Source organism: Oncorhynchus tshawytscha, linkage group LG20 (genome assembly GCF_018296145.1).
Source record: "Oncorhynchus tshawytscha isolate Ot180627B linkage group LG20, Otsh_v2.0, whole genome shotgun sequence".
NCBI lineage: Eukaryota > Metazoa > Chordata > Actinopteri > Salmoniformes > Salmonidae > Oncorhynchus > Oncorhynchus tshawytscha.
In genome coordinates, this window is record NC_056448.1 from 40,562,827 (window position 1) to 40,574,728 (window position 11,902).

Below are 11,902 nucleotides of genomic sequence, written 5' to 3' on the forward strand. Positions count from 1 at the left end.
AAGAATAGGATTAAGCCACTGCCTCAGATGGAACTATCCAAGCAGTAGAAACATCTCCTTTAAATGTGGATATTTGGTTGAGTTGTCAACCAAACAGAATTCAATATTACTTTTGTAAGACAGCCTTAATATTAGGCTATTTCCTATCTTACAAACTAATGTAACAGTATTTATTCAACCTTAAAATGAGTAACACATCCATGGCCACATTTTGAGGTTACTGTAACAATACATGTGTTATGTAATCATAGAAAGCGCTCATGTTCAGGGTCGCAGGTCTGTGGAAATCTTCACAATTGCTCAAATAACGGCATTAATCACTTGCACCATGTACTTTAATGTAATCTCAACTATCTACAGTCCTGGTCATCTAGTTATGCTATTAGATCAAGCACAGCAATAACACACTAAACTGTCATATAAATGAACTAAACATCTGACATTATATTCCCATTTGAACTTTGGTGTGCTTTTAAATGGTTGAAAGCGCAGTGATAATGCATATAGGAGACAACTAAACAAAAAATCAGACATTGATTTTCTATTGGAATTTGGTTTTGCTTTTAGATGGTTGAAAGGATAGTGATAACACATTGGGAATTGAACAAACTTTTGTCCGTGTTTTTGAGTGGGTGAAAATAGGTTGTAATCTCATTGATCATCGTAGCTACCAAATATTACCCAATTCTCCACATTGAAATAACGTGGTGTGCCCAGTGGGAGGGAGAGGAACCATGGAAAGTGTCCATCAACCTTGATGTTAGAGACCACAGCAGCCTGGGAAAGAGCCCACTGCTCCCTGGGAAAGAGCAGCTCTATGTGTCAATATGTTTCCCACATCATCCAGGTCACGGCCCAAATGACAACCTACAGTGCCTTGTATTCAGACGACTTGACTTTTTCCATATTTTGTTACGTTACAGCCTTATTCAAAATGTATTAAATCGTTTTCCCCCCTCATCAATCTACACACAATAACCCATAATGACAAAGCAAAAACAGGTTTTTAGAAATGTTTGTTAATTTAAAAAAATAAAAAAATAAAAAATATCACATTTACATACCGTAAGTATATAGACCCTTTACTCAGTACTTTGTTGAAGCATGTTTGGCAGCGATTACAGCCTCAAGTCTTCTTGAGCTTGGCATACCTGTATTTGGGGAGTTTCTCCCATTCTTCTCTGCAGATCCTCTCAAGCTCTATCAGGTTGGATGGGGAGCGTTGTTTTGCACAGCTATTTTCAGGTCTCTCCAAAGATGTTCGATCGGGTTCAAGTCTGGGCTCTGGCTGGGCCACTCAAGGACATTCAGCGACTTGGCCCGAAGTCACTCATGCATTGTCTTGGCTGTGTGCTCAGGGTCATTGTCCTGTTGGAAGGTGAACCTTTGCCCCAGTCTGAGGTCTTGATCGATCTGGAGCAGGTTTTCATCAAGGATCTCTCTCTCTCTGTACTTTGCTCCGTTCGTCTGTGCCTCGATCCTGATTAGTCTCACTGTCCCTGCCGCTGAAAAACATCCCCACAGCATGATGCTGCCACCATGCTTCATCGTAGGGATGGTGCAAGGTTTCCTCCATAAGTGACGCTTGGCATTCAGGCCAAAGAGTACAATCTTGGTTTCATCAGACCAGAGAATCATGTTTCTCAGTCTGAGAGTCTTTACGTGCCTTTTGGCAAACTCCAAGCAGGCTGTCATGTGCCTTTTACTGAGGAGTGACTTCCATCTGGCCACCCTTCCATGAAGGCCTGATTGGTGGGGTGCTGGAGAGATGGTTGTCCTTCTGGAAGATTCTCCCATCTCCACAGAGGAACTTTAGAGCTCTGTCAGAGCGACCAATCGGGCTCTTGGTCACCTCCCTGACCAAGGTCCTTCTCCCCCGATTGCTCGGTTTGGCCAGCTCTAGGAAGAGTCTTGGTGGTTCCAAACTTTTTCCATTTCAAAATTATGGAGGCAACTGTGTTCTTTGGGACCTCTAATCCTTCAATTGTCTGTCAACAATGACAATCCACGGGGTCTGACAATCTGGATGGAAAATTACTGAGGATAATAGCAGACAATATTGCCACTCCTATTTGCCACCCACTGGCTCCAGGTCATCTACAAGACCCTGATAGGTAAAGTCCCCCCTTATCTCAGCTTGCTGGTCACCATAGAAGCACCCACCTGTAGGACACGCTCCAGCAGGTATATCTCTCTGGTCACCCCCAAAACCAATTCTTCCTTTGACCGTCTCTCCTTCCAGTTCTCTGCTGCCAATGACTGGAACGAACTACAAAAATCTCCCTCACTAGCTTAAAGCACCAGCTGTCAGAGCAGCTCGCAGATTACTGCCCCTGTACATAGCCCATCTATAATTTAGCCCAAACAACTACCTCTCCCCGTACTGTATTTATTTATTTATTTATTTTGCTCCTTTGCACCCCATTATTTCTATCTCTACCTTGCACATTCTTCCACTGCAAATCTACCATTCCAGTGTTTTACTTGCTATATTGTATTTACTTCGCCACCATGGCCTTTTTTTTTTGCCTTTACCTCCCTTATCTCACCTCATTTGATCACATTGTATATTGACTTATTTTTCTACTGTATTATTGGCTGTATGTTTGTTTTACTCCATGTGTAACTCTGTGTTGTTGTATGTGTCGAACTGCTTTGCTTTATCTTGGCAAGGTCACAATTGTAAGTGAGAATTTATTCTCAACTTGCCTACCTGGTTAAATAAAGGTGAAATATATATATATTTTTTAATTAAATTTAAGCCTACTAAAGAGTGTGTGCCTCAGGCCTGGAGGGAAGCTAAAGTCATTCCGCTACCCAAGAATAGTAAAGCCCCCTTTACTGGCTCAAATAGCTGACCAATCAGCCTGTTACCAACCCTTAGTAAACTTCTGGGAAAAAAGTGTTTGACCAGATACAATGCTATTTCGCAGTAAACAAATTGACAACATAATTTCAGCATGCTTATAGGGAAGGACACTCAACCAGCACAGCACTTACACAAATGACTGATGATTGGCTGAGAGAAACTGATGATAAAATGATTGTTGGGCCTGTCTTGTTAGACTTCAGTGCAGCTTTTGACATTATCGATCATAGGCTGCTGGTGGAAAAATGTATGTGTTATGGCTTTACACCCCCTGCTATAATATGGATAAAGAGTTACTTGTATAAGAGAACACAGAGGGTGTTCTTTAATGGAAGTCTCGAAAATATAATCCAGTTAGAATCAGGAATTCCCCAGGGTAGCTGTTTAGGCCCTTGCTTTTTTCAATTTGTACTAACGACATGCAACTGACTTTGAGTAAAGCCAGAGTGTCTATGTATGCGGATGACTCAACACTATACACGTCAGCTACTACAGCGACTGAAATGACTGCAACACTCAACAAAGTTTCAGAGTGGGTGGCAAGGAATAACTTAAATATTTCCAAAACTAAAAGCATTGTATTTGGAACAAAACACTCACTAAACCCTAAACCTCAACAAAATCTTGTAACAAATTATGTGGAAATTGGGCAAGTTGAGATAAATAAACTGCTTGGAGAAACCCTAGATTGTAAACTGTCACAGTCAAAACATATTGATGCAGTAGTAGCTAAGATGGGGAGAAGTCTGTCTATAATAAAGCGATGCTCTGCTTTCTTAACAACACTATCAACAAGGCAGGTCCTACAGGCCCCAGTTTTGTCACACCTTGACTAGAGTTCAGTTGTGTGATCAGGTGCCACAAAAAAGGACTTAGGGAAATTGCAAATGGCTCAGAACAGGGCAGCACGGCAGGCCCTTGGATGTACACAGAGAGCTAATATGAATAATATACATGTCAGTCTCTCCTGGCTCAAAGTGGAGGAGAATTTGACTTCATCACGAGAGGTATTGAACATGAGAGGTATTGACATGTTGAATGCACTGAGCTGTCTGTCTAAACTACTGGCACACAGCTCGGACACCCATGTATACCCCACAAGAAATGCCACAAGAGGTCTCTTCACAGTCCCCAAGTCCAGAACAAACTATGGGAGGTACACAGTACTATATAGAGCCATGACTACATGGAACTGTATTCCACATCAAGTAACTGACGCAAGCAGTAAAATTAGATTTAAAAAACACCTTATGTTAGAGCGGGGACTGTGAAGCAACACAAACATAGGCACAGACACATACATTCACACACACACACGATAACATACGCACTATACATACACATGGATTTAGTACTGTAGATATGTGGTAGGGGTGGAGTAGGGGCCTCAGCGCACACAGTGTGTTGAGAAATCTGTGAATGTATTGTAATGTTTTTAAAATTGTATAAACTGTCTTAATTTTACTGGACCCCAGGAAGAGTAGCTGCTGCTTTGGCAGATCTGTGCCTCGACACGATGTCTCGGAGCTCTACGGACAATTCCTTCGATGGCTTGGTTCTTGCTCTGACATGCACTGTCAACTGTGGGACCTTCCATATACAGGTGTTTGCCTTTCCAAATCATGTCCAATCAATTTAATTTAACACAGGTACACTCCAATCAAGTTGTAGATACATCTCAAGGATGATCAATGGAAACAGGATACACCTGAGCTCAATTTCGAGTCTCAGAGCAAAGGGTCTGATTACTTATGTAAATAAGATATTTATGTTTTATATTTTTTATAATTTTGCAAAAACAATTCAAAAAAACTGTTTTTGCTTTGTCATTATGGGGTATTGTGTGTAGATTTCTAAGGAAAATGTTTCATCAATTTTTAAAAAATAAGGCTGTAACTCAACAAAATATGGAAAAAGTTAAGGGGTCATGATTCCTTCTGAAGGCACTGTATACACTACATAGTGCAATACTTTAATTCACTTCACAAAAGTAGTGCACTATAGGCAATATTGTGCCATTTGGGACACAGACCCAGAACATGTGACATGTACGTTAACCATACTGTTTTTTGTCCATTCCTGTATTTTCCACTGCTTGATTAACAATCTGATGCAATTTCATTACTCCAACTAGAATATCTGTTGCAATTTCAGCAGTTAACTGGTTGAGCAATAGATCAGAAGACATCTTACAAAATGCCATTAAAATAGAATCGCTTACTTTCTGCTTTACTGCTATGGGGACACTCAAAATGGCCGCCAGTCCCCCCGTTATGGCGTAATTGACCTGAATGGGTACACCTGTTCTGCTCATTCTAGTACAATTTTGGGGTGGGGGGAGAGGGGTCTGTTCAAACTGCACCATATGCATACATACATTCTGAACTGGCCTATCGGCATGTGAGTCCACCCGTAAAAAATGGTAAGCAAATCGAAGCCAAATCCTGCTGAATCCCTGTCTCATCAGAATATGGCCAAGCTTACCTTATCACACTCTCTTGGCCATGGCTTTTATCCTCTTTTGATGCTAATTGGGTAAGAACTTGCGTGTAATCAACAATGTTTGAATCAATTAAATCAATGTTACGTCAGCGCAGCAAGCGATTGAACGTGATGATTTTACATTGGTAACGTTTTCCATGAGGTCAGTGTGGACAGTCGTGAATCATTGATTTCAGCATAATTGTCACACACATCACACACTGGGCAAGCGAGAAATATCACTTCATAATTCAACCACTCTTGCCTTGTAAGAGGCACATCACACACAACACAGTGTAAACACACAGAGTGGACAAAACATTAAGAACACCTGCTCTTTCCATGACATAGACTGACCAGATGAATCCAGGGGAATGCTATGATCCCTTATTGATTTCAATCAGTGTAGATGAAGGGGAGGATACAGGTTGTCCCCTACAAAAAATCCACATAGTAATTCACATTTCCAGTTGCTGCAGGATTATTTTCCTGCTGTAGAAAGTTGTCTCAATTAAAGATCCTACATCTGTAACTAGTACCTCCATTGTTTATAAGCTAGTGTAGTGTAGTCATTCTCCCCGACCACTGTACCTAACCTCATCTCAAAATCCACCCTATAGGACCTCATATTCAAACCATACTGTATTCAGTTGAATCCTATTTACTTGTATGAACATTATTGCAATGACTGTTAAAGACAAATGTGTCCTTGTTTGTGTCACATCTCAGCAAGTCTGTTCATAAAAGCACCTCTGCATGAAGCAAACAGAGCACTATTATTAATAATATACAGTACCAGTCAAAAGTTTGGACACATCTACTAATTTCTTTTTTACTATTTTCTACATTGTGGAATAAAAGTGAAGACATCGAAACTATGAAATAACATACTGTATATGGAATCGTGTAGTAACCAAAAAAGTGTTAAACAAATAAAAAAAGATTTTATATTTGAGATTCTTCAAAATAGCCACCCCTTGTCCTGATGACAGCTTTGCAGACTCTTGGCATTCTCTCAACCAGCTTCATGAGGTAGTCACCTGGAATGCATTCCAATTAACGGGTGTGCCTTTTGGCCCAAAAACACAGTCTGTGTTATATTCACCCCCCCCCTCCCCCTTCCCTCAGAGTTGAGCAGTGAATTTCAAACAAAGATTCAACCACAAAGACCAGGGAGGTTTTCCAATGCCTCGCAAAGAAGGGCACCTATTGGTAGATGGGTAAAAAAAACAAAAAAAACATTGAATATCCCTTTGAGCATGGTGAAGTTATTATTTACACTTTGGATGGTGTATCAATACACCCAGTCACTACAAAGATACAGGTGTCCTTCCTAACTCAGTTAACGGAGAGGAAGGAAACCGCACAGGGATTTCACCCTGAGGCCAATTGTGACTTTAAAACAGTTAGAGTTTAATGGTTGTGATAGGAGAAAACTGAGGATGGATCAACAACATAAAAAACTCTGTCAAGTTGGTTGTTGATCATTGCTAGACATGTGCATGATCTGTGTAGTAATAGTATTTACATATTAGATCCATTTGCATTGCTAGTTCCAGCCTAATGTAACTAGCTAGCTCACATTGAACCTAATTGGTTAGCTTTAGCTCCCTGTAGATTCATGTAGGGTACTAACATTATGAGTTGGGATTATTGTTCATTGTTTAGCTAGCTAGCTACTTATCGAAACAAAAGACTCCACTATGCAAGTAACCATTTCACTGTACCTTTTAAACCTTCTTTATCCTGTGCATGTGTATCCTGTGCATTTACCAGAGACGGTAATGTGAAGAACAACATGACCTGCACCGAAGTCAAATTAGGATAGAATGTTTGGCTAAAGAGACGTTGTCCAAGTTCTAAAGTTCTCCAGTAGAATACCCTGCTTTTATGCCGTCACACTCACAACCATAAACTATTTTATGTAATTAGCTCGCCATTAACTTGTAAATAATGATATTGTTGTTTATTGAGTTTATTTTCCTGTAATAATGAATACAAATTAGCTAGTTTTAAGACGTTGTCAGCTATTATAATATGTTCATTATTTGAACAGGCTAGCCAACTAACTTAACGTTAGCTAGCTAGCTAACACGCTAGAAACTAAACAAAACATGGTTTAGAAAGTTGCTTTTAGTTGCCTGGTTTGCTAGATTGACATATAGTAAATTCATTTTTAAACGGATGGGTTTATTGGTGTTAAAATACACCAGTTATGCTATTTTGGACGACCAGGCTGCAGATGTCATACAGCCTGTCATTTTTGTGTTTATACTTTTTCATAACAACAACGACAAGTTTGATGTCGGATGACAGTAAAATGTTCATGATGTCAGAGAGACAACTGTCTACAGACATGTCGATAGACGTAGTATAAACCAGACCATAAACCATTGAGCCGGTTTGTGACCAACCCATCTACCAATAGGTATCCTTCTTTGCAAAGCATTGGAAAACCTCCCTGGTCTTTGTGGTTGAATCTGTGTTCCCTGCTCAACTAAGGGACCTTACAAATCAAATCAAATTTTATTTATTGGTCACATACACATGGTTAGCAGATGTTAGTGTGAGTGTAGCGAAATGCTTGTGCTTCTAATTCCGACTATGCAGTAATATCTAACAAGTAATCTAACAAATTCACAACAACTACGTTATACACACAAATACACACAAATGTAAAGGGATGAATAGACATATAAATATATGGATGAGCGATAGCCGTACGTCATAGACAAGATGCAGTAGATGGTATAGAATACAGTATATACATATAAGATGAGTAATGTAGGATATGTAAACATTACTAAAGAGGCGTTATTTAAAGTGACTGGTGATACCTTTATTAAGTTCATTTATTTATGTGGGCAGAGATTTGAGTCTGATGGCCTTGAGATAGAAGCTGTTTTTCAGTCTCTCGGTCCCAGCTTTGATGCACCTGTACTGACCGCGCCTTCTGGGTGATAGCGGGGTGAACAGGAAGTGGCTCAGGTGGTTGTTGTCCTTGATGATCTTTTTGGTCTTCCTGTGACATCGGGTGCTGTAGGTGTCCTGGAGGGCAGGTAGTTGTGCAGACCGCACTACCCTCTGGAGAGCTTTGAGGTTGAGGGCGGTGCAATTGCCGTACCAGGCGGTGATACAGCCCGACAGGATGCTCTCGATTGTGCATCTGTAAAAGTTTGGGTGTGTTTTCGGTGACAAGCCAAATTTCTTCAGCCTCCTGAGGTTGAAGAGGCGCTGCTGCGCCTTCTTCACCACGCTGTCTGTGTGGGTGGACCATTTCAGTTTGTCCGTGATGTGTACGCCGAGGAACTTAAAACTTTCCACCTTCTCCACCTTCCACCTCCTCCCTCTGCTGTTTCCTGTAGTCCATGACCATCTTGTTTTGTTGACGTTGAGTGAGAGGTTATTTTCCTGACACCACACTCCGAGGGCCCTCACCTCTTCCCTGTAGGCCGTCTCGTTGTTGTTGGTAATCAAGCCTACCACTGTAGTGTCATCTGCAAACTTGATGATTGAGTTGGAAGCGTGCATGGCCACGCAGTCATGGGTGAACAGGGAGTACAGGAGAGGGCTGAGAACGCACCCTTGTGTGGCCCCAGTGTTGAGGATCAGCGGGGTGGAGATGTTGTTACCTACCCTCACCACCTGGGAGCGGACCGTCAGAAAGTCCAGGACCCAGTTGCACAGGGCGGGGTCGAGAACCAGGGTCTTGAGCTTAATGACGAGTTGGGAGGGTACTATAGTGTTAAATGCTGAGCTGTAGTCAATGAACAGCATTCTTACATAGGTATTCCTCTTGTCCAGATGGGATAGGGCAGTGTGCAGTGTGATGGTGACCTATTGGGGCGGTAAGCAAATTGGAGTGTGTCTAGGGTATCGCAATTATACAATTACACACATAGACACATACAATTACAGATAATTGTATGTGTGGGGCACAGAGATGAGGTAGTCATTAAAAAATCATATTCAACCCTATTATTGCACACAGAGTGAGAGTCCATGCAAGATATTATGTGACTTGTTAAGCACATTTTTACTCCTGAGCTTATTAAGGCTTGTCATGACAAAGGGCTTGAATACTTATTGACTCAAGACGTTTCAGCTTTTCATTTTTAATTAATTTGTAAAAACGTCTAACAAAATTCCACTTTGACATTATGGGGTATTGTGTGTGAGCCAGTGATACAAAATGCCAACGTGATCCACTTTAAATTCAGGCTGTAATACAACACAATGTAAAAAGTCAAGGGGTGAGAATACTTACTGAAGGCACCGTACAGTATTGAATAGAGCAACAAATGTCAAATATTGAATAAATACATGACATGTCTCTATCCAATGCAATAAATGTCATATCTTGAATACATGGGCTGGTTCTACAGTATGCCAAACCCTTTTACACTAAGGCTGGTGTACTTTAGCCCGGGGCACTTTGCTTCTACTTAGCCTGCTGTCATTGTCTCTCCCCTGAAAAGTCATTTGAATGTGATCGGATAATGTTGAGGGTCATTTGCATTTAAGAGATGAGGCTTCACTTGTGTTTTGGAATGGAAAGGCAGTGGAAATAACAATATCATGCTTGCCAATGATTCTCTATTAAGTCACAATGGCATTCTGTAGTATAAGCTGCAACTAGATAAGTGAGCAGGTTCCATACAGTAAATCAACTATTAAATTACTTGGTAAGGCACTCAGGACTTCCAAAAGCACCAATAAGCTTTGACGGTGGAGGGTGTTTTCAAGACATCACACATGCACAGAAGTATGGGATAACTGTTCGGCATTTTAATAATGACATGACGTCATTCATATACTTTGCTATCCACAAACCCATCACAAAGTATTCATACTGCCTTATACTTCTTAGTATATGAAAGGTTTCTTTCTAGACAGACTACCTGAATTTTAAAAAATGAACAAAGAGAAAAACAACCATTCATGAATGTTTTGCTCTCCTCAAGCCCATTTAGAGAAAGCAAAAGCCAGGGAAAGTGAGGCACCACTCGACAGACACCACATGGTCAGACAGGTCAGTCTCCCAGCAGACTTCCCCACTATGCCTCTTTAAGAAAGAAGGTTTGGATAAACCACACACTTGACTGACGAGTAACCTTGTCTGACATTCGAAGACTTGGAAATTACAAACTTTAGAAGCTTTTTTAAACCTTGAATACACTACAAGTATGCATTTCCTGCTGTGCAAGAAAATTCTCATCAAATTAAGATCCTACATCTGGAAAGAGAGAGCAGAGATATATGGTTATACCTTGCCATGTATTCAAGGTTGAGAGCTCTCAAAGCTTCTGTGCAAACATTAATCATTTTTTAGAAGTTTCACAGTTTCACTTTCCTGGGACTTTTCACTAAAAGCATTTCACTATCGGCCAAATAGACTCCTTAAACAGGTAGATGGTTTACAGAATAAGAATTAGTAGTTCTTAGCAGTAGTTTATATTTTCTGTGTTGCATAAACAAAAATATTGTAATTACATTTTCTGATCTGTTATAATATTAAAGTAAATTTATGATTTGTTTTACATTCAAGACAACTGTACCTTGTTCAAAAAGAAAACATTTTGAGTTTCACATGCACAAATACAGTGAAATGCCTTTCTTGAAAATAGGATGATTACGAGTCTGTTTAGTTTCTAAGCTAAATTCTGAATGCAGCATTCTTTTAGACAGACTTTGAGGATGTTGTTTCAGAACATATAGGTTCATGATGCTTAACATCACCCTCAATACCTTCAGCACAAATACACCTGATCTCAAAACAACTGGAGTGCATGGCAGGTGTTGCCGCGATACAGTTTCAGACATCACACCATCTCATTCAGACAGCAGCACTGGTGCTCCAAAAAGTATCTGCACTTGAATAACTTGCCCTATGACACTGTTAATGAATGCACATGTGAAAACTGAATAAATCTACTTTTCCAAAAGTATCTACACATGTTGTTGTAAATAAGCTGAAGATTAACAAGTTGAGGCAGAGAAATTAGTAGACAAACTTACCTTCTGTCTCCCAAAGATGACCCTCAGCTGTAACGCAGCCACGAATCCCCCAAATGACATAAATCAACAAATAACTAAGTAGCTTTATAAATACAAACATCCACTCTCTGCACAATTTAGCCTAATAGTCCAAAAGAGAATACCAAAATAGACTAACACTCCGAAAGGGAATACCAAAACAGACTAACACTCCGAAAGGGAATACCAATACAGTAACAAATTCTGGATGGTGCTCATGCTCACGCACGCTGGCTTAGAAATTATGAGGCTGTGCTTCCGAAGGGCTCAGCCAATGGTTTGACTCCACTCACACACGATTTCCCCCACCCCACACACATACACTCCACTCCCCCTGAAATAAGCCAAGCTGGCTCTGACTAGCTGTGGCAGAGGCGAGGCCGACGCTCTCTTACACAGAAACACACACACACACACACACACACACACACACACACTAATACACACACACACACACACTAATACACACATTGGCAGGGCTTACTCTCCCTATAATAATTCTAAGCCCCTCACTGC

The 11,902-nt window shown here is 40.6% G+C and overlaps 1 protein-coding gene across 3 annotated transcripts in view; it reads right to left on the reverse strand.

The window, feature by feature from the left end:
* LOC112236036 (cAMP-specific 3',5'-cyclic phosphodiesterase 4D-like) overlaps nucleotides 1-11,552 on the reverse strand; it is a 372,033-nt gene extending 360,481 nt beyond the window's left edge. For 2 of the 3 annotated variants that reach the window (XR_006079477.1, XM_042302645.1), the window contains exon 1: nucleotides 11,369-11,552. Coding sequence is in view for 2 of the 3 variants with exons in the window: in XM_042302645.1 (XP_042158579.1) it covers nucleotides 11,369-11,468 (100 nt within the window). In the remaining variant the exon portion in view is untranslated. The remainder of the gene's footprint in view (nucleotides 1-11,368) is intronic. The other variant, XM_042302646.1, reaches the window with a different exon arrangement.
* Nucleotides 11,553-11,902: the final 350 nt, after the last annotated feature.